The 23866-nt window shown below is 35.0% G+C and overlaps 2 protein-coding genes across 3 annotated transcripts; one reads left to right on the forward strand and one right to left on the reverse strand.

The window, feature by feature from the left end:
• Window positions 1-4163: 4163 nt before the first annotated feature.
• Window positions 4164-9105, forward strand: LOC139890425 (pentatricopeptide repeat-containing protein At3g13880). The gene is made up of 5 exons (XM_071873307.1): window positions 4164-4172; window positions 4264-4266; window positions 4387-4455; window positions 5864-7536; window positions 8035-9105. Exons 1-5 carry the CDS (start codon window positions 4164-4166, stop codon window positions 8756-8758), a joined length of 2478 nt encoding a protein of 825 aa, XP_071729408.1. The 3' UTR covers window positions 8759-9105.
• An 818-nt stretch (window positions 9106-9923) lies between these two features.
• Window positions 9924-12358, reverse strand: LOC139866390 (small ribosomal subunit protein uS7). 2 transcript variants are annotated; one of them, XM_071854621.1, is made up of 5 exons: window positions 12332-12358; window positions 12130-12217; window positions 11196-11467; window positions 10453-10656; window positions 9924-10342 (listed from the first exon to the last, which is right to left on the reverse strand). In XM_071854621.1, exons 2-5 carry the CDS (start codon window positions 12214-12216, stop codon window positions 10288-10290), a joined length of 618 nt encoding a protein of 205 aa, XP_071710722.1. In that variant the 5' UTR covers window position 12217; window positions 12332-12358; the 3' UTR covers window positions 9924-10287. The 2 variants fall into 2 exon arrangements, with proteins under 2 accessions (XP_071710722.1, XP_071710732.1); XM_071854631.1 differs by having other exon boundaries at window positions 12311-12353.
• Window positions 12359-23866: the final 11508 nt, after the last annotated feature.

Raw genomic sequence — 23866 nt, forward strand, 5'->3', positions numbered from 1 at the left:
ATGAGATACTTACTTATCATAATATCATGTTAACTATATATATATAATCATATATATGTCATCATACAGTTTTTACAAGTTTTAACGTTCGTGAATCACCGGTCAACTTGGGTGGTCAATTGTCTATATGAAACCTATTTAAATTAATCAAGTCTTAACAAGTTTGATTGCTTAACATGTTGGAAACACTTAATCATGTAAATAACAATTTCATTTAATATATATAAACATGGAAAAGTTCGGGTCACTATACCTTGCGCTATACGGATAAATAATTTTATGCGGATACGAAAACGCCTTTTGAATTTCTTAGCCAGAAATACTGGTGTGTCGGCAAAGTAATCGTTCCACGATCGTTGAGCTGCTGACTCACGATCTCTCAGAATGTATTCGCGAACTCTTGGAATACGAGAAACAGACTCGACTTCGGACTCTTCGTCCAATTCGTGAATAAGTTGGACAACACGAATATCCTCCGAATCGGAATCGGGAGCTAGTAAATATGATGCCATAATTTTTTAGAGTAAAATGTATAAATATTGAGAGAAAGTTGATGTTTTTGTTGTGTAAAAATGAATAATAAATGTGGTATTTATAATTGAAATTAAATAATAAAAAAATAGGAAAAACGTGGCTCAATCAAAAACTGACACCCCTAACTGACCTTTTTTTTCGTTACTATTCCAACTAACGCCCAATACTGACGAAAACTGTCGCCGCGTTAACGACTGTCAGTTTTTGTCAGTTTATGCCAACTAGACTGACGGTACCGTTTTGACGCCGGGATGGAGATGGTCTTAAGGGTTTTTATCATATATACCCTTATTAAGCTTTAAAAACTCATATTTACCCACTTAAACTAGATATTATCATATATACTAATTTATAACCCCCATTTTCGAGGGACTTAAGTATGAGCTAGTGTTGTAATTCTGTCGAGTTAGTTCTAAGGGTTATAATTTTAACATGTCATCTTTTATTAAGTTTGCTTTGTTAATATTACTTTTGTTGTAATATATAAGAGAGAAGAGAGATGCCCATTTTAATTCTATAAACTCATCTTATTCCTCCACAAACTCAATAAAATGTAATATAACTAAAAAAGGGCCATTACGCCATATTTTTTTACATGAGTGGCAATTTATGTGGTTTTATAGTGATTCGTAGAAAAGGGTTGTTACAAATTTTGTATAAACGATAAGACCACTCTTAACCATGACGGTCAGTCATGGGATCACTGACTGCCACATCAGCGTCACATCATCACCTTCTTCCCATCACTAACTGCTAACATCCATGACGTACCATCACTTGATTCCACCTCTATTTTTTATATTAAACTTTTATTTTATTAACTTATATATAACATTTAAAATCCTAAAAATTAAAATTTTATTAATAAAAAATATAATAAATTTCTAAAAGTAAAAATAAAAACATTACAAATTCCCAAAAATAAAAAATAAAAAAAATTACAAATTCCAATAATAAAAATAAAAAGACATTACAAATTCCTAAAAATAAAAAAAAAACATTACAAATTCCTAAAAATAAAAAAACATTACATATTCCAAAAATAAAATAAAAAACATTACAAATTCCTAAAATAAAATAAAAAAGATTACAAAGTCCTAAAAATAAACCAAAACATTACAAAATCAAACTACTCATCGTCTTCGTCTTCGTCCTCCTCTTCGTCATCCTCTTCGTCCTGGTTATTAGTTCCCGAAGGTCCTGCTTCATCATTGTCATTGACATGCTCGGGAATTGCCGAAGGTCCTACTTGTGGGTTATGTCTAATACGTGCATTTGGTGGTAAACTCCAAATATGTTCGATAAGGTTGTCTCGGAGGAAACGATGAATGTGGAGTTGTAGAGTTGTATAGAATTAGAAATAAAAATAAAATAAAATAAATAATATTTATATGATATAGCCGTTAATAAATTAAATTTTGTATCTGTTGCTCGCGATTTGAATTGTCATTGTTAAGCAAATTGGAGGGCGGGTGGTTGGAGGGCGGCCAACCGCGGCCTTGCTAGTATCGGCGCCCTTCAACGGCTGCCTCAACGACGGAGCTGAAGACCAATCGATACGAGCGCTCTAAGTGTTTGTTGTAAGAATATGTGTGAATTGTTGGTTTTGTTTTTGATAGAAAAATTGATATGGTTACTTTGTGAAGGATGTTATCCCACATCGGTGGGAGGAAGAAGTTGGAGGTGGGTGACTTGGTTATAAAAGGAGGTCATGGGCATCATTCCAACTTGCACCAATCAATACACTTTAAGCATTTGATTATTTCTTTCTTTCTTACCCTTGTTTGAGAGTTGTATTAGTTAAATATTTTGGAGAGTGTAGTTGGCTTAAGAGAGTCGTCTATATCATTGTAACAATTTGTGATATAGTGTATTTCTCTCTTTGGGGGCCGGTGGTTTTTCTCATGTTTTGGAGTTTCCACGTTAAATCTTGTGTTGTGTATTGTTCTTATTTCTTTACTATTATTGTTGGGCTGGGTGGTGGGAATTAGTGAGACCGTAATTTCCCAACAACTGGTATCAAAGCGTCAGGTTTGACGGGGGTCTCGGTTATAGGAGTCGGAGTATGCTCTGTGGTTGCCACGGGAGTGGATCGTCCACATCAGAAACGAGTTATATTGATCGTATAGGGTATCTGGTTAGACAATATTTTTTCTGATTCGGAGTAAGTGGTGTCTAGAATTTGTAGTGGACCGGGTGTTGGATTTTTCAATTTAACGGATCCTGTGCGCCACTCCACTACATCTGTCAGCCAGTCGAATGTGAGCAAAATCAGAGAAAGTGTTGTTTATAGGATACGGATACGATGTTGAAGTTCAATCCAATGAGGTTTGATGTAGAGAAATTTGATGGGAGGATCAATTTTGGCTTATGGCAGGTTCAAGTCAAGGATGTGTTGATTCAGTCCGGGTTACACAAGGCATTGAAAGGTAAACCCACCTTTGTTCCCGGCAGTGATTCTAGCAGTAAGTTCGATGAAGAAGAATGGGACGATATGGATTTGAGGGCAGCAAGTGCGATTCGTTTGTGTCTTGCAAAGAACATGCTTGCAAATATGCACGGGTTATCAAACGGCAAATGAGCTTTGGGTTAAACTAGAGCAGTTGTACCAGGGCAAGGGCATCTCAAATCGGTTGTGTTTTAAAGAACAATTTCATACTCTGCATATGGATGGGGGTTCAAAGATTTCAGATCATCTAAGTATTCTTAACGGTATTGTTTCGGAACTGGAGGCTATTGGAGTTAAAACGGATGATGAAGATAAAGCTTTGAGGTCGATATTATCTTTATCATCGTCCTATGAGCACATGAAACCTATTCTAATGTACGGGAAAGAAATGTTGAAGTTTGAAGATGTTACTAGCAAGCTCCTATCCGAGGAGAAAAGATTGGAAGGTAACGGAGTCTCGTCATCAGAAGCTACGGTACTGTTGTGTTCGGATAGGCAGAAGAGAAACTCTAGAAAGAATCTAACATGCTGGAAGTGCGGGAAGACTGGGCATGTAAGGGTTAATTGTCCAGGTGGAGCTAATTCGGCAAATGGCTCCAAAGGCGCTAATGATGTCTCCGTTGTTACGGAGAGTGACGAATTTCTCTGAAGTCACGTCATCCTCATGGTGTGTCCGCGCCACCATGGAAAGGGATGTTCGTTAGCGGTTCCACAATTGCACATGGGCATACAGTCGTACAAACTTCAAAAATGTTGTATTATAAAAGTAAGATCAACATTGTAATATCTAGGTCTTTGTTAAATATTCTTAACAATTCAATTTAGGATAAGTTTTTTTAATCCTACATGTTACTCAAACCGGATTGAATTTCTTTTTGTTTAACCAGGCGGTGATGGCTTTAAGAGATAAAATAAAGCGGCACTTGAAGCTTCCGCATGGGTATGTTATGGAGTATAAACCACATGATGCTTCTCTGCGCGATAACTCATCCTATCGCAACACTTGGTTGAGAGGATAGATTAGAGAAGAAGCTGAGCCTCTTACTCGTGTTGCTTATAACAAGTTGATATTTCTGGTCCTTGTTCTGTTTCACTAACCTTGTATGCTTCAGTGTAATACTATTAAAGAACTTTTGACATGTAATTGTCGAACTTGGGTATTATATTTTCACCTGGCTTAATGGCTCATGTTTATGGATAATATATGCTTTAGTATCAGCTCTAGTTAATCCATCATCAGTTTATTCTTCTTTTTCTTTTTTTTCTTTTTTTTTCCTCAGATGGTCTAATAAAATACAAAAATGACCTTCAACTATATTGTACATAGCAAGTTTTCTCTGACTTCACCATACAACTATTATCTATATATTTATTTGTTTTTTTGTTATGAACGTCATATGCAGATCATGTGCCGACTTAATTCAAACGTGCAGGCAGTTGGTTCGGCGGGAAAAGCAGTTACGATCAAGTTTGTTATACGCTTCCCCAACAAATTTGTTGAGTGAATACAGTTGAACAAAATGCGAGAAACGAAGAAGAAAAGATCGAGCAGGTGGGATCGCGGATCGCGAGGGGGTTTGGTTCAGCAGCGAGCTTCGAATACAAAACGCGAGAAATGCGTTCGAGAGTTGGGACGCCAGATGTCGCGAATGGCAAGGTGGAAGTTGTCAAACGGGGCATTTTTTGTGTCTCGCAAGTTGCGAATTTGTTTTCTTATTTTGTACACTACAAATTGAAAACCTACACCTATGAATTTAATAAGAAAACTCTGACAGTGGTTTAAATCTATAGAAATAATGGATATAACCACATTAAAATTCATGTGTTCTTTACGTTTCTTTCACTTATTATCTTTGCGTATTATTGCTATTATTTGTTTGTTGTGCGGTGAGCACTGTTGCAAAACACTCCGTCTCGAACCGTTGCGACGCCCGTTGTGACGGTTTGGTGACTAGCCCGTTCTGTCTTGAAGAAAACCGTCTAATATGACAATCAACAGTCAAAAATCGGGTCAAAGTTGAAAAAAATTGGGTTAAAGTCGATCAAAATTAAGAAAACTCAAAAAGTCGGTAAAATCAGTCAATTTGGCGTATTTTAGTGTGAATTTTTTTATTGAATTAACGGTGACAACGATTAAATTTATGAACTAAAGTTTTTGACTTTAAAATATCTATACATATATAGATTTATATACTTATATATTTAAAAGTCAATTTTGATCACCTCCGTCTCGACCCCGTCTTGACATTTTTAAGATCCGATCGTCTCGATCCCGTTTCACGTCTTTTGCAACTTTGGCGGTGAGTGCCCACTTTGGGTTATCAAGTTCCTTAAATTCCTAAGAGTTTATTCTCGAGATTTATTTAGAATGGAAATGAGAGGAGACTGATAGATTAAAAAATAACAGCGATTCTCGAGTTTTAAATTTCGGCGGAAATGAGAGGAGAGAATATGATTATGAAGGATAGTACTTTTAGATTTTGTCACCAAAACTCTCCTCCCATATTTGGACGAATTGGGAAGGATAGTAAAACACTCTCATCCCCTTTCTTCTCCACTCTTTTCCAATTTATTGAGCTAACATAATTATGTACTAATTGATTGGAAGTCTTTAGTAGTTTAAATACGATACAAACAGATTGTAACAGTTAGGTTTTTGGATGTATTTGGTCTCTCATCTCTGGTTCTAAACTATGTTCATATGAACAATCAATAAATCAGGTCTATTGGCCATGTTGTATTATCTGCATCCGATATTGTTTTCGAAAATAACAAATACAGTAACGAATAGTGGGTTGCTTACTTTTTAAAGCATAAATATAAAACCTGGTTGATAAGTTTTATGTGTGATATATTTACCGTTTATCTAATATTTTTTAGATTTTGATTGTTCACATGTTTCGCCAACTAAAACCCACAAATGTTCAATCTTTTTCAAACCTTTTAGATGATGTTGTTTACACAAAACTGGTTCAATCATCCATACAATCAGGTTGTTCGGTACACGCGAAGCTTGTTCAGTCACACATGGTAAAAACGGGTTACAACCCAACCTTGTTTTTACAAAACACCCTTTTAAACATGTACTTAAAATGTAATGAACCAGACTTAGCCCTCCAACTGTTCGACGAAATGCCTCAACGAAATATTGTTTCTTGGAATTCACTGATTTCTGGGTACACTCGTTTGGGTCGATACATTAATGCAAAAGAAGTGTTTTGCGAAGCTCGAATTTCCAATTTCGAAGTTAGTAAGTTTACGTATGCGAGTATGTTGAGTATATGTGCACAAACTGATGATTTAAAGTTGGGGAAAGTTTTACATGGGTTGATTATATCGAGTGGTGTTGGTTTAGATACATTTATGAGTAATCAAGTTATCGCTATGTATTCAAAATGTGGAAGAGTTGATCAAGCACGACTCGTGTTTGATCAATGTTATCCACATTTTGATGACGTTTCTTGGAACACGATGATTTCCGGTTACGTTAAAGCTGGTTTATATAACGAAATGTTACATGTTTTTGTAAAAATGCATCAAAGTGGAACTAGATTTAGTAGTTATGTGTTGGGGAGTGTTCTTAACGCGTGTTGTATGAATTTTGGGTGGTCTTTAGTATTAGGAAAGTCGTTGCATTCATGTTCGGTTAAACTCGGATGGGATCTTGATGTCATTGTTGCAACTGCGTTACTTGATATGTACGCTAAAGTCGGGGATTTAAACGATGCGATGTTGATTTTTAGTCTTCTTGATTATAAGAATGTGGTTATGTATAATGCAATGATTGCTGGGATGCTTCGTGGGGAAAATGTGAAAGATGAGTTTGTTAAGAGATCGTTAACTCTTTTTAACGAGATGCAAAGGTGTGGGCTAAGGCCTTCAGAGTTTACATTTTCGACGATGATTAAAGCATGTATCGTTTGTAAAGATTTGGAATACGGGAAACAAATTCATGCGCGTGTTTGCAAGAATGATTTTCAGTTCGATGAGTACATTGGAAGCGCACTTGTTGAGTTTTACACGTTTTGGGGTTCGATGAAGGACGCGTTAACTATTTTTAATTCGAGTAGTAAACTAGATATAGTGATATGGACGTCGATGATCGTGGGTTACGCTCAAAATGGTGAATACGAGAGGGCATTGGTTCTCTTTTGTGAACTACTTAGTACAGGGTTAAAACCAGATGAGTTTACGGTTTCAACAGTGTTAAGTTCTTGTGGTAATTTGGGTGGTGTTCGATGTGGTGAGCAGATTCAGGGTTATTCGATTAAGACTGGAATAATAAAGTCGAGTGTGGTATTAAATTCTTTGATTTACATGTACGCAAAGTCGGGTGATATAGATTCTGCGAATTGGATCTTTGAAATAGCTGATAAGTCGGATGTAGTAACATGGAGTGTTATGATATGTAGTACTGCACATCATGGTTGTGCAAACGAAGCTTTGATCATCTTTGACTTGATGATTGATAATGGAATTGCACCGAATGATGTGGCATTTCTTGGAGTTCTTACTGCATGCAGTCATGGTGGTCTTGTTGAGGAAGGACTCAGGTAACCATTTGGTTTCGTATGTGACTTGATTATATAGGTGGCGATATGGGTGGATCAAATGGGTTGCATAACGGTTCTTTATTTAATATGGGTTAAAACATGCTGGACAAAGAAACGGTTAGCACTGTATGCCATTAGCTCTTGCATTAATATAAAAGTTTGAACTTAATAAGGGTTGGATATTGGGGCGTACAAGATGTGCACTTACAATACAAAGACCATTTATTTATCAAGGTTTAAAAATTAAAAAGTAAATATTTAAATCCTAAAGTAGCTGACCCATTTTCGTCATATAATGATTCGGGATGTTGTATGCGTGATAATAGACTTAAGGTAACTTTCAAGTCATACAATCCATTTTACCCTATTAAATGATTTGTTGGTGTAAAAACACAACCCATATTAACCAAGTTGTATGCAAATGGGTTGAAATTGCCACCTGCAGTTCGTCATGTGTTTTGTTGGGATAAAAACCGCTAACTTTCAATACATCCACAGATATTATGAAACTATGCAAAGGAACTACGGTATTGCACCTAGCGAAAAGCACTGTGCGTGTATCGTAGACCTATTTGGGCGTGCTGGTAGGCTATCCGATGCCGAAACTTTTATAACGGACTCGGGTTATAGTCATGCTCCTGTATTGTGGCGATCATTACTAAGTTCTTGTAGAATTCACAAGAACATGGAGATAGGGAAACGTGTAGCGGAAAGATTGATCGATCTCGAACCTAACGCGTCTTCATCTTACGTACTTCTTTACAATATCTACAACGATGCTAAAATGGAAACACAAGCGAACGAAATACGAGACTTGATGACTGACAGAAGGATTAAAAAAGAACCTGGTTTAAGTTGGATTGAGGTTGGAAATAGAGTTCATTCGTTTTTGGTTGGCGATAAATCTCACCCTTGTAGCGAAAGAATATACGCCAAGTTGGACGATATGATGCGGGAAATCAAGAAATTAGGTTATGTTGAGAAAAAAAGGATTGGTTCAACGGTGAATCATCATAGTGAAAAGTTAGCGGTGAGTTTAGGGTTGATTAGTTTGCCTGAATCGGCTCCTGTTAGGGTGATGAAGAATTTGAGAGTTTGTGAAGATTGTCATTTAGTGATGAAATTGATATCGAAAGTTGAAAAACGAGAGATAGTTTTAAGAGACCCGATTCGTTTTCATAGGTTTAGAGATGGAATATGTTCTTGTGGGGATTATTGGTAGTATGTTGACACGTGTCATCATGGACCACATTTGGGACCTGGCGAATTTAGTTTTCGATGTAGACTTCTTTTCATAAGTGCCCTTCTTTTGTAAAGAAGAAATATTGAGAAGTTAGCAGACTTGTTTATGAAGCAATGGAAGCATGATTAGCGTCACAACGCTACAGGATGAAAGTAGAGCTTCAAATGGCAGTGAAACGCAAAATGTGAGGGGTCCACGTAGTGACATGACTGCGGTTCAGTGTGTCATCAACAAAACCGTTTTACTGAACTTATCAGGTAAATTGTGTAAAATGGATAATTATATCATTCATCTATGTTTTAGATGAGAAGTGTTAGTTTTTCAGAGTTGGTTATGAATTTTTACATTTTGGCCAAATCTGACAAAACTAGATTGGTGCTTGTAACTTCATTCGTTTTTAAGTGCAAGTCTGTTATACAGTATGTGTTACAGTATACAGTACATTATATGTTTAATGTTTGTATTGAATTTTATTACTTTCATTTAAAGGATTAAATTGTTGCCACACATTTTGTTGACTAAGCATCTACGATTTCATAGTGAACCATACAAGTATGGCATGAATTGCATACCCCAAAAAAATTAAACATGAACTCTATATTAACATCACTTGATGTATTTAAGCTCACATTGATCCAGGAAGACCGAAAGCATACATACTGGACCAGCCGAACGTAAACATACATATTGGACCAGCCGGTGTTCAGGTCGGTGTTGGGAGGTTTAGTGCCTTGAATATGGAATTTGAAACAATGGTTTATGTAAATCAGTCGATTTATGTAAATTTCATATGCAACAAATTGAAGATCCAATTGCTCAATGTTGCAGATACCATAATGCTATTTGTTTTTTAATATGTTTATGTCTGCGGACCATGTCCGTAAAGAATAAAGAAGATGTGGTCTCTGTATGTTGAATATTTAAGTCTGTTTTTATGTTTTTATGTCTACAAAACAATTTGATTCTATGTGCCACACTTATAAGCACATTTCTAAGTCTGCAAGATTGCAAACAAAATATCACATTATTTTATCCTATGTCTTCAGAAAAACAAAAAGCCTGCAGTACAAGCGTGCATACATAGAACATAATAAGGTCTAAACGAAAAAAAACACATACATAAGACATAATAAGGTCTGACCAAAAAACAAACGATGCCTATGTATAACAATTTGCAGATGGGATGCTTCTAGCATCCAAGTTAGTTGCCACCAATATGTATGTTAAAATAAACTCTTTTGAATCTTAAATATTTGGCTTATACATAATCCTCCCCCTCACTCCTAAAAAACTTACTGACAGAGAACTATTATTGGAAATTATAAGGTCAGAACAAATGCTCTATAGATAATTAAAGGAAAGCCAAATAAATGCATACAAAATAGAAATCACACACTATGTAACTCATAATCCACCACATATGAGCCAATAGTGTTGATAACTAAACGTTCTCCATCAAATAGCAAAAGATTGCAACCAAAATCAAATACGCTAACATTATATGTTCTTCAACGATTCGCCTTGGCAACCCTCTCAATCTCATCCTTCTTCTTAATAGCGTAACTGCAAATACACACAACTGATCGTCAACTAAGAATCGAAGAAACATAACCTAAATCGAAAACATAAAATGAACAATATCTTCATCACATATAGAATGAATGCATAATTACCTGTTTGATGATCCTTTGGCAGCATTAATAAGCTCATCGGCAAGGCATTCAGCAATGGTCTTCACATTCCTAAATGCACTCTCACGTGCACCAGTCGTGAGCAGATAAATTGCCTGGTTAACACGCCGTAACGGAGAAATATCAACAGCCTGTCTCCTAACCACACCAGCAGAACCAATTCGAGTGGCATCTTCTCTTGGTCCACTACAAATAGTTAAAGATTAAATTATGTCAAAGTTACACGGATACTCCCGTGGTTTGTTTGAATTTGCGGATATAATCCCTAAACTTTGTTTACACGAATAGTCCTTGTCGTTTGCAAATTTTGCGTGGACAGTTCTTAGACCCGAGGGTCGTTAACTTTTTTGTTAATCAATACATATACAAATAACATGAGGACTTTTTAGTCATTTGATGTCTAATACAGATGGAAAAACTGAAATGACTTAAAAGCCCTAACATGATGTGCACATGTAATGATACAATGAAAAAAATTAACGACCGTCAGGTCTAGGGACTGTCCACACAAAAAATGCAAACCACAGAAACTACACGTGCAAAGAAAAAGTTTAAAGACTAAATCCGTAAGATTGAAAAAACCACAGGGACTATCCGCGTAATTTTTCTATAAATTATACTCCATAGATAACACCATCAATCAAAAATATACAAAACACATAAGGAACATATAATAGTATAGTATTAGTACCAATTAAAAAGAAAGCATAGGTGTCTAAAAGTACCTGTTAATGACAGCATCGACGATAATTTGAATGGGGTTAGCGTCAGTTAAAAGGTGGATGATCTCCATCGCATGCTTGACGATGCGAACAGCCATAAGCTTCTTACCATTATTCCTCCCATGCATCATAAGAGAGTTGGTCAAACGTTCAACGATTGGGCATTGAGCCTTCCTGAATCGCCTAGCTTGATACCTACCAGCAGTGTGAGGCATGTAGATTGGGTGCTTTGAAGCAGTTGCAGTAATGTAATCCTCCACAGACAGATCGGGAACCTTTACATAAAAACAAAAAAAATATGATTTAATACAAAAAAAAAGCATCCATGTATATATATATATTTATTTGTATTACTATCATAGAACGTTTCAAGATACCTAAACAATTGAAATAGAGTAATGAACACAGATGAAGCTAAACTATTAGATTAGATAAATACTACTACTACCAGCAGCATAGAAATGTTTTTTTTTTTCTTTTTCTTTTTTGGGGGGCAAGGGCCCCTCCCTGCACCAAAGAAGCTCTGCCCTTGCTTATAAATAGACAACAATGACCAATAATCAAAACCTGAATCTATACAGCTAACTGCCATAAAATACCAGTGGCTTCATATAATAATTCAAGTCAATGCAAATTATTGCCAACTATGAATTACAAAACGAAGAAAATGACAGTATCATAGAAGAATAAATTAAAATATAACTGCAAGCCATTTTGGTAATTTGTTACAATATTCAACCTATACAGAAGAAAACGTTTAGAAACAACACTTCAACCAGCAAACAAAAAAACCGACATTCTTAAAATAAGTATACATACACATATGTATACGTACAACGACACTAATTCCACATTCAACTTAACATAGCTGTAGCAGAAATACGCAGTAAAATTGTAAAAAAAAAAAAAAAATTAATGTTCACGAATTAGTTGTTACCTGGACGTCATCATAGGACCAGCGATTGAACAACAACACCTCAGAGCGAGACTTTCCATCTTCTGCAAGTGGTGGTAGGGCTTCCATTCTAACAAGAACGAACAAAACAAATTTTATCAATTTTTTAAAAAAAATTAATAATAAAATGTATCATAAAAATAAAACTGGTATATTTGATTACAAAAAATGAGGGATAACTGACGCTGATTGTTGTATTTTTTGTTCACCTGAGACGTTGATGACAATTCAAAACCCTAATTAGGTTTATACCACCATTCTTGTTAGCTCTCTGTTGGGCTTTATGTTGGGCCTTTCCTGGACCATTTTATCTGCCTGTGGGCTTCCATTAAGAGAATGTTAATGTTAAAAGAAAATTGACCCACGGTTGTGTGGACTCGTCGTGACCTGTTTTTCTTGAAACTTTACCGAGTATTTGGACTTAACGTACCCATTAACTAGGTTTGAAAAAGTCCGAACCCGCATACGTTTCGTAAATTTGCTCGACTCAATGATCTGTCGATGACCGAGAAAATATGTTATGACACCATGTACCGTGTCCACACAAGTCCGAACATAATCATATTGTGAAATATTCTCAGTGTGACCACTAACATCTCAAAGGTTGAAATAGCGTGCTCACAACATAAGCTTATCAATTTGCATACGTAGAGTGTATTCACCATGTCGACCATCCATCTGGACAGGCAAATCTAAGTAATATTCAAAATATTCTACCTTCGTGCTTGTTGGAAGAAAATCTGGAAGATGACGTGGTAATGCACGTATCTAAAGGATAAGAAAATTCGACATCTAGAAAACACTGTAGTAGTTGCAAGGAACGTGATCATAACATATCGGTTTGCACATCACACTATGATATATCAAACAAGTAAGAAAACCGAAGTCCAATTTGAAGGGAAATGTGTTTTTTTAAACAGCAGTTTGGGATCACCCAAGGGAGACTAAACCACTCACGCGTTAATCTCCCGCAGTTGCATAACTCGCCCCCAACTACTGCGCAGGAGAAAACCCGACCCAATTCTAAGGCACCTTTAGGTGGAATTTAAGGGTAAGGGGCAACCTTATGTGCAATGTAGCACCTCATTTGAGTCGAACTCCTGACTAAGTCTGCCATGAAAATCACAATCTTATGTACCTTATTTTGTGTGTTCGTGATAAATAAATGTTTCCTACATATGTGATCGAATGTAAGTTTGTTACAAATGTATGTTTCTATCTTAATATAATTTTCAAAACATGAGGCCAATAAACTATCGAGTTGGAACATATACAAAAAACATACATACATTTAGCTCATACCATTGTGTACAAAAAAACATATATACGTGTGCATCGGCCGTGAGTAGTATTATGTATCCCATGGTTTGTACGAGACCAGATATTGCCCATGCGGTGGGAGTAGTAAGCCGTTATATGTATAAATCGGGAAAAGAGCATTGAGAAGCGGTCAAATGTAGGGGTGGGCATAACCGGATATCCGAAGTTTCGGATATCCGAAATTTTGGATAGTGAATTCGGCCATCCGAAATCCGAATCCGAAATTCCGGGTATCCGAATTTCAGATATCCGAATTTTCGGACTCGGATATCGGATTTTCCGCTATCCAAACTATATATAATAAATGAAACATGTACAAATGAGAAACACAAAACACGTAACAAGTCATATAAATCTAAGTTCAACATTCAAAATTTCGTGTTGCAAAAGTTCAAAACACGATTAACACATCATCGTAACAAACATAATAAAGTTCAAAACACGATTCACACATCATCGTAACACAAACATAACAAAGTTCAAAACGCGATTAACACATCGTTTTAACAACAACATAACAACGTTGTTGATCTTCAATCATTTTATGCCAAGATGAAGATTAGATCAGGCCTGAGGAAATATCGTGAACCGCTAGAATTTTGAGATGAACAAGATGAAGATTACTGTGCAGTTTAATTTTAGATCTAAGATTTTGTATATTGTATCGATTGATTGTTTCTACTTTCTATCTCTATCTTTGTTCTTTTTACTCTTAAAAGTTAAAATACCTAAGGCCTATAACTATAAGCCATAACCTGAGCCACATAACTATAAATAAAAATATGTTAATAATAAGTGTATTTCGTTTCGGATATCGGATAATCCGAATATCCGAAAATTTTGAAAAATCTCTCCGATATCCGAATCCGAAAATCCGGATATCCGACTTTCGGATATCCAAAAATTCGGATATCCGAATTTTCTGATATTTTCGGATCGGTTTTTCGGATAACCCGGATTGCGGATTCGGATACGGATATTATGCCCACCCCTAGTCAAATGGTTGCTTCGTTACTTGAAAGGTACTTCTAATATGGGATTGTGTTTTACTAAAAATAATGTCATACTTAGGGGTTATGCGGATGCTAGTTTGGGAGGATGTGATGATTTGTGTGACGACCCAAAAATTTCCGACCAAATTTAAACTTAACCTTTATATGATTTCAACATGATAAGCATAGTCTGTTAGGTTGAGTCTCAAAATTTGTTGAACTGTTTACATGGATTCATTTAACCTTAGACTGTTTTCGACGATTCACGAACAATTATTTGTAAATAGATACATATATATTTAAATAGATAAATATATATATATAATATATTAAATTGTAATTAGAAATAATATACGACCTAATTGTAAGAAATAAATATGAAAAATAATATAAGCAATAATAAAATTTATTATTAAAATAAATCTATATATATATAAAATGTATGTTATATATATATATATATATATATATATATATATATATATATATATATATATATATATGATTTCGAATTTATTTAGTAAACGATAGTAGCATTAGTTTGTCATTTGATTGATAGTAAACAAGTTAAAATATGAAATTATGGAAATTTAGTAATAAACGTTGGTGTGTAATTAAGTTATATAAATTTTAGAGTTACTAAGGGTGCGTTTGTTTGCCTCTGAATGGAATGGTTCAGTGCTGAATGCTGAACCATTCAGCATTCAGTGCGTTTGTTTCTAACATCTGAATGACATATGCTGCTGAATGGTTCAGAATTCAGTGCTGAATGGTTCAGAGACGAAACACTCTCTTAACTATTAAGAGCCTAAATTTTATGTAATTTTCTCCTCAAATCCTATCTTGAACACTTAACTAACAAGTATATTGAATATTTTATTCATTATAAACTTTGATAAGGTAATATTACTCAGTTTACATCGTTCAATCTAAATGATTATCAAACAGCTTATTTTCATTCAGAACAAACTTTATTCAGAGGTTTTGAATAATTCAGATTCTGAACCATTCAGCGCTAAATCATTCAGTTTTATCAAACGCACCCTAAGAATATATTTAAATATCTTAAGTTAAATTTCAGTACTCTGTACTTTTTATATGGGATTGAGTGCTAATAAAAAGGTCAACTTTTTATGATTAATTTTACACAATATTGATCGAAATAATTAAATATATTTACTCTAAAAATTTAGAATTTTTCTGAAGACTTCCATCCGCCACTAATTAAAGACGGAGAACGAAATTCAGTCCGTAAAAGACGATGGCTAATTTTATCACACGTTCCTTTTAGATACCTATTAACTTACTATTTAAAAGTTGAATTTAGTGTATTGTTTGATTGTTGTACTGTGATTGTTGATTGATTCACAATCTTGATATTTATAAATATATTATATATATTTATATTCTAAATTAGTACCCGTGATTTAGTTTTTACTTTTGATTACTAGATGACAATTAAACACACCATCATTGTTTTCTTTTTTTTGTTATCCGTCTCACCAAAGCAACTAACCAACTCTATCCATCCATATATGTATTATTACTCCGTAAATTTTGCTCAATCTCATCACTTTTCTGTTGAATTTACAATTGAGCCAAGAGACATATTATATGTAACTGATATCATTTCCTTAACCTTTATATGTTATATATACATAAACATATGGATATATAAGAACACCCATGAAAAATCCATTCTTCTTTTTATTTCTCTCCACCGAAGCATCACCATCCGCCAACACAACCTTATGCCGCGACACTCATCAAACGATTACCACACACCACTTTCTTCTTGAACTCATCACAACCACCATCAAACTAATACTTATGTGTACTCCGGTTCCTATTCGAGTTGCAACCAAAACCCAAACCATTTTGCACGATCACGATCACAACTTAATACACCAACATGGTTTTGTTGCTCGATAATTCTCATCATCCACCACTCACGACTACCACTTCAACTCACCATAAACTGCCGACCAACACCTCTATAATCACCTCCTTCTCTCAATTTCTCTATATTCCTCTCTCTCTTGATTGAAACCACCCTTCACGTTGAGTTACTGTTTCTGTTTCCCAGTCGTGATCAAACCTACACTCACTTAAAACCACCATAGTAAACCACCTATCCCTCTTCTTCTTTCTTGTTTCGTGAACTATCACAAACAACCCAACCGCACACCTGCTACTGCTGCCGTCGTTTCTGTTTACATTCGCTGATCAAGCAACCATTGAAGGCTGATATTACTCCCTATTTCTTTGTATCTGTAGCTCGTGTTAGAACAACCATGAAACCGTGTACCTGCTGCAACCTTTTGCAGTTTCCTTTCTTTTTATTCGACGCATTAAAACAAGAAAAGAGTGTGGTTGTTGTTTGGGTCATGAATGTATATATAAAAAAAATGATGGGGTCGTTCAAATAGAAAGGGAAGTTGAATGCTGATGAAATTCCTGTTTTCCTTTCTTTTACAATTGTGGCCGACATTCTTTTAAAAGGAGAACCCCACCTTTATTGCTTGTCGACAGATTTAATCTGGACACTAAGACGATATGATATGTTCTTTAGACTTGGGCCATTAAACTCGGGCTACACAATTAAGTTGGGTTATTGGGTTATGAGTGGACTGTAAATTGGACTAAGATGACTGCTATAAACCGCATGTTATGTTGGGACAATTGTTGTCGCCACTCAACTTCTTTTTTTTATTAAAACCATCGTGAAGTACCATCGTGAACCACCTGATTGCTGTATGTAACAGCTGCTATTACTGCAGTCGTGCTTGCTATTATCAACAAAGGAGATGATGATGATAGAATATTAGTGTATCGAGTATGATGATGATGATTTGATAATAATAAAATGAACGAGTTATATTATGATTATGATCGTGATTTTATGTGTGATAATGTTGATACGTAGCATGATTAGATGATGATGATTCAAAACAGAAAAACTAAAAGATATTAAGATCTTAATAATAACAGAAAAGAAACAATGGAGTAGTGGTTAGTGGTGTTTGGGTTAACCAAGAGGTCTCGGGTTCGAGCCCGGGCATGGACAGTTATTCTTTTTGGAGCTTTTCTAGTGAGGTAGTTATTGTTAGTCTCTTATTATTATTATTATTATTATTATTATTATTATTATTATTATTATTATTATTATTATTATTATTATTATTATTATTATTATTATTATTGTTATTAGTGATAAGTTAATTATTATTGTTACCATCATTAACATAGGTAAATATTATTATCATTATTGTTACCACTAAGTATTATCATTAAGTATTAGGAGTATTATTAATATTATTATTACTAATATAGGTATTATGATTATTATTATGATTACGATTATTATTATTATTATGATTTTTAAAACAATACAAATTATTATTATTTTCATTAATATTATTATTAGTATCCTTTTTATTATTAGTAGTATTATTATTATTATTATTATTATTATTATTAACATAAGTATCATTTTTAACAAGATCATTTTTAGTATTATCATTATTAATAAAGTTATTATTATTATTATTATTAGTAAATCCTTATTATCAAACTATCATTTTAACAAATAAATAAATATATAACATATTATATATATATATATATATATATATATATATATATATATATATATATATATATATATATATATATATATATATATACCACATAAACATATATATAGTATATAATTTAAGATATAATATATAGACAAAATGTAATACAAATTCTATATAAACTACAACACTAAATATATAAATATTATATAATTAATAGATGTAATTATTTGATTACCATTATATGTGTTAATATAAATATATTACTGATATAGGTTCGTGAATTCGAGGCCAACCCTGCATTGTTCAGTATCGTCGTATGAATATTTTTACTACAAAATATTGTATTGTGAGTTTCATTTGCTCCCTTTTTAAATGCTTTTACAATATATATTTTTGAGACTGAGAATACATGCGCTGCTTTTATAAATGTTTTAAGAAATAGATACAAGTAATCGAAACTACATTCTATGGTTAGATTATCGAATCGAATATCACCCTTTTTAGTCTGGTAATCTAAGAATTAGGGAACAGAAACCCTAATTGACGTGAATCCTAAAGATAGATCTATTGGGCCTAACAAACCCCATCCGGGTTACGGATGCTTTAGTACTTCGACTTTATCATGTCCGATGAGAGTCACGAAATGATGGGGATATTCTAGACGCATTTTGTTAATGTCGATTAACAGGTGTTCACCATATGAATGATTTTTATCTCTATGCAGTTTGTGCGAAATGCCTGATTTGAGATGATCTTTATGAAAAATGAAAATAGAAATCTTGTGGTCTATTAAAATTATGGAAATGATTGATTACGATAAAGTAATGAACTCACCAACCTTTTGGTTGACACTTTAAAGCATGTTTATTCTCAAGTATGAAAGAAATCTTCCGCTGTGCATTTGCTCATTTTAAAGATATTACTTGGAGTCATTCCTGGAATATTTTAAAAGGTGTTGCATTCAAGTCATTGAGTTCAATAAAGATTATTATAAAATAAATGACAGATTAGGTCATTTCTAGTTTGGATATTATGAAATGGTATGCATGCCTGTTAACTTACGATGAAATGAAAGTTTATCTTTTCAAAACGAATGCAATGTTTGCAAAATGTATCATATAGAGGTCAAATACCTCACAATGTAACCATATGTTATTGTATTCGTTCTTATGGATTAGGACGGGTCGTCTCAATTTGGGGAAAAGCACTACGGGTTACGTGTTCACATTATGGAAGACGACGATTAGTTGGATATCTCGACTACAAAGAAGTGTTGCTTTATCTACAACGGAGGGCGAATACATGGATATTGCGGAAGCTACTAAAGAGCTTGTGTGGTTAAAGGACTTCTTGAGTGAGTTGGGTAAAAGACAAGACTATTGCGTCTTGTATTGTGATATCAAAGTGTGGTTAATCTTGGGAAGAATCAGGTGTTCCATAGTCGTACGAAACACATAAAGTTGAGATATCATTTTATTCGGCAACATATATGTAGCGACCCCGACAAATCGTCAAGTGACGGCGTCGTCTACGTAGGTCCCATTGCATGGTCATAAGTCTTTAAGACAAAGTTTGACCAAAATATGTCGCCTTCATTTCAAAATAAAGATTGTTCCCAAAGTTTACAAGAATTGTTCAACCAAAAGTTAAGTTACAAGGTTATAAGTACAAAGGAAATCTAGGCGACACGGTTTAAAGTAAAGTCATAAGACGCTCCATGAAAAGCATGTATACTCGACATCCAATGCAAGTATCAAATAATGAGCGGAAGCATGTATCACATATCGTGCAAGACCTGAGAAAAACATAGAAATCTGTCAACGAAAACGTTGGTGAAATCATAGGTTTAGTAAGTATTAAACGTTGTTTTTGAACCACAAGATTTTGTATTTCCATAACGTAGATTATCCAAATCATTTGCATTCCAAAAGTGTTGTTATACGCGAGCACTCAATTATCAAAACTTAACCAACGTTACCCCATCACACAGTGCTAGAACCCACACTAAAACACAAAAATATATTTCATCCGCATAACGGTAGCGAACCGTCCGAATGAGGGTTTGTTAAACCCGTATGGCCACACAATATAAGTTCTCGCTTACACCCTGCAAGTGTAACTAATGATAATCGAATTGAGGCATTTTTTGTTCTAACTCGCACGTGGAATGTTTGTTTTCACACTTGTGTTCAAAACATAAAAGTAAGTAGTACAAGATGTAACAAAGTATATGTTTTCTCAGCCCACGATTTAAAAGTATAAAAGTTGTTGAAAAGGTGGGACTATGATCTCACCTTGAGCGCGAGAGTTAATAAAGTACTTCAACAAGTAAACGCGTGCAAAGACAAAGCTAGTCTTGACCTAAACATATAGGTTATATCAATATCGGTAAGCACAAACGGTCAAAGATGTTCAATTAGTCCTATGGCTCGTTACGACTCGATTAATACAGCATGTGAATCAATTTGTCAAGTTTCATGCACGATACAAGTAGTTAAGTATGTTAGAACGATTGTATAATCGTTTGGTTAAGTTTGACTAAAAGTCAAACTTGGTCAAAGTCAAAGTCAACAGGGTCGGGTCGGGTATCCGACAATTTTCCCAAGACGAGAAGTCATATAAGAGCCTAATAGTCAAGTTTCATGTTAAACGGAGTTTTAGTTAAGCGGAAACATTTTTGTGACATTTAAAATTGCGCGGCGCGCACCCAAGTGCAATTTCTGGTCAGAACTCAACCAAGAAGGCAAACATCTGGGATCTCTGATTCTGCGCGGCGCGCGGGTAAATGTGCGGTGCGCAATACCTGGGAATCATGCAGTTTGCAGAAAAAAATGGTTCAAGTCACGAACCAAAATACAATATAACACATTTCATGCACCGAAAACACTTAAAACGCATAACCTATATCATTAGAAAGGTAATTTGACAAGGAAAACAACTAAGCACATTTCATCAAGCAATTCATCACTAACAACAACCAAAAACCGCATTAAACGTTCATAATCAAAGTTTCAAGTTCTAAAACGCATTTTATGATTCGGGCAACCAATTTACATGTATGATATGCCGTTTCGAAGGTAATCATACACACATTGCAACAAAATTCTTATCTACAATATTTCATAGCATTTGGTGCATCAAAAGTTCATCTAAAGCTTATCAAACCCTAATCCAAGTTCACAAAATCACTAATCATGTTCTTGGAGTTTCCTTAATCAACCTATACATCAAAACGAAGCTAATGATACTAGTAACACTTTTAGAACATGCACTTTAACAATCTAACAACATTTGATCATTCAAAATCAAAGATTTAGCAAGCAAATTTTCATAATGAACTAGTTACACCAAAAACAACGAATCGAGCATACAAATTACATACACGACATCACGATGAGCCATAGACACTAATTAACAACTTTATAAGTCAAGAACACGAATTTAAAGAAATCTAGAGTTTTAGAAATGTTACCCAAACTTGATGATATTGGTATCAAAATGTAGAGGATGAAGAGAGGATCACGAAAATGTAATTTGTTTTGATGTTTGCTTCTCCAATCGGATTTAGATGATGATTTTATGTTTGAGGGTTTTGAGTTCAAAAATGGGAAGTAGAGAGAAAGAGGAGGATGAAGGTGGGAGGTGGAGATGAAATGAATGGATGTGGTAAGTGGGTTGACTAGTTGACCTAGTCAACTAGTTTGCCCATTTGGCAATCTCGGTCCCTCGAGTTTCAAAGCGGGTGCGGGAATTAACCCAACGAATATTTTAAAAACGTTCGAGTAACGGATGACTTTATAATTAGATAACGAGAATATTATGAACGTTAGTTAACGAAAGATACAAATTTGAATAACGAAAGATATTATATATAAAAAAAAAGACGGTGTTAAAATAAATTAAACGGAAAATCACAGGATGTTACATTATCCACACCTCAAAAGAAATTTCGTCCCGAAATTTAGTTGGAAGTAATAGTCGATGTCTCTTACTCGAGACTTAGTGTAGTAACTCTACGAATGATTGAAGGTACTTTCTTGGACATTCCACGAATCCGGATAGTCGGGGTGTTACGTTGTATTAGGGCTTGGTTTTACGATCCACAAGTTCAGCCAGTTTTTTCTATGAGGAGGAGTTTGTCATCAATAGTTGGTGCATCTAGAAGGATTGCACGTTCCTGTTCCGCAGGACACGTTTCTAAGTTTGTTACACGAAATGTAGGGTAAACGGAAACTTAATTGAGTCGGAAGTTCTAAACGATAGGAAGCGGTTCCAATACGCCCCAAGGTTTCAAAAGGTTCGATATTGCGGATATAGCCTTTCTCGATTTCCCAAAATGGATTACACCTTTCCAAGGTGCGGTTTCTCAATATTACGCGGTTACACACTGGGATTTGTGAGGTTTTCATCTAAGTTTGGTATGACTCTTTTGGGCGACTACGGGTCGTCTCGAGCCCTTCTCGGACTTGGATTATCTCAATTGTTGTTTCTTGGATGAGTTAAGATTCGGTGTTTTGTTTGCCACATGCTTTGGTCCAACGAATAGGGGTATGACATTAGCGGTCATATAGGGTTTCGGAAAGTGCGTGTGAACACACGAGTGGTAACTACTGTTGTAAGAGGGATCTACTAAAAGCGACCATGCAAGTTTGAAACATGTCTTTCGAAGACGTAAATCGTTCGCTTGTTCGATTCGTCTGTTTGTGGGTGGTACGCGGTACTCATGTCTAAGCGGGTTCCCAAGGTTCCTTGTAAAACTAGAAGTGAAACGAGTATTTCAATACGGAATAATTGACAAAGATACACCGTGTTGGAATAGAATCTCTTAAGATACGTTTGAACAAGTTAGTTAAGGTTCGAAAAATGTTCGTTAGGACTATTCACCCTCGTGGCGAATACTTATGTAATATGAGGAGTTTCTCTATCCATGGAGAAATGTTACAAGGAGTTTCTTTAAACGGAAATGCGAACGGTAAAGATAGTAGTGAAATGAGGACTTAGAATAGGATGAGTTTACATCTCGAGGTTGCCATAACGTGCCTCTAGTTGTCAAAAGTTGAAGTCTGAAAGAGAAACGAGGTAGTACACGTAGTTGTATAGTTCGGGGTTGAATAATAGTTGACCGATTATCAGAAACACAAGGGCGTTAAGTCAAAGAAGAGTGAAGTATCGTTGGATTGTGTGCTATCTTAAATTCCAGTAATATCAGACGGTGATGGTGAAATAACAGAGGTATGTAGTGTGGTACGTGATGACGAGAAGATTGATCGGATCCACAATTTAGTATTCGAATTCTTCGTGTAAAATAACGAATTTTAGTTATGTTGATTTTTGAGTCGAGAGAGTATGCATTTCGGCGTTCAAATAGAAATATTTCCATGTTCGAGTTCCATCTGTTGCTATACGATTTTAACCAGAAATGTTGGTGTGAAGAATCATGCTCAAGGTTCGAACACGGAGAGGTTTAGAGTTTTCCTTAGTGAGTTAACGAGTTTAAAAGTCGTGTGACACCGCGTGATACCATTCTGTAACACCCCAGCTTAACATGACCACAATATTGTCCGCTTTGCCCGCAGACGCACGGCTTTTTCTTGGCGATAACACACGAGAAAAGTCAGAAATGAATCTTCGGTAACAACCGGTGAGATCTAATATTTTTACGAATATAAGTCTGAGTTGGGAGAGTTTCCTGATTACATGTGGCTTGATTTCGAGATTGATTGTAATGCCTTGACCATTAACATCATGGTCTAGAAAATTGGACTTCGTTCAACAGAAATTCTCAATCGGAGAATTTGGTATAGAGTTGCTCTTTTCTCAAAAGTT

This window comes from Rutidosis leptorrhynchoides, chromosome 1 (assembly GCF_046630445.1).
Source record: "Rutidosis leptorrhynchoides isolate AG116_Rl617_1_P2 chromosome 1, CSIRO_AGI_Rlap_v1, whole genome shotgun sequence".
NCBI lineage: Eukaryota > Viridiplantae > Streptophyta > Magnoliopsida > Asterales > Asteraceae > Rutidosis > Rutidosis leptorrhynchoides.

What these genes read in the sequence shown, in the direction of transcription:
- LOC139890425 (XM_071873307.1), top strand. An exon ending in AAGCAGTTACGATCAAGTTT is followed by an intron (nt 4,456 to 5,863) that starts GTTATACGCTTC and finishes AATATTTTTTAG; the next exon opens with ATTTTGATTGTTCACATGTT. An exon ending in CTTGTTGAGGAAGGACTCAG is followed by an intron (nt 7,537 to 8,034) that starts GTAACCATTTGG and finishes ATACATCCACAG; the next exon opens with ATATTATGAAACTATGCAAA.
- LOC139866390 (XM_071854621.1), bottom strand. Translation starts at nt 12,216, where the DNA reads ATGGAAGCCCTACCACCACTTGCAGAAGATGGAAAGTCTCGCTCTGAG. An exon ending in GGTCCTATGATGACGTCCAG is followed by an intron (nt 11,468 to 12,129) that starts GTAACAACTAAT and finishes TTTTATGTAAAG; the next exon opens with GTTCCCGATCTGTCTGTGGA. An exon ending in GTCGATGCTGTCATTAACAG is followed by an intron (nt 10,657 to 11,195) that starts GTACTTTTAGAC and finishes AACTATTTGTAG; the next exon opens with TGGACCAAGAGAAGATGCCA.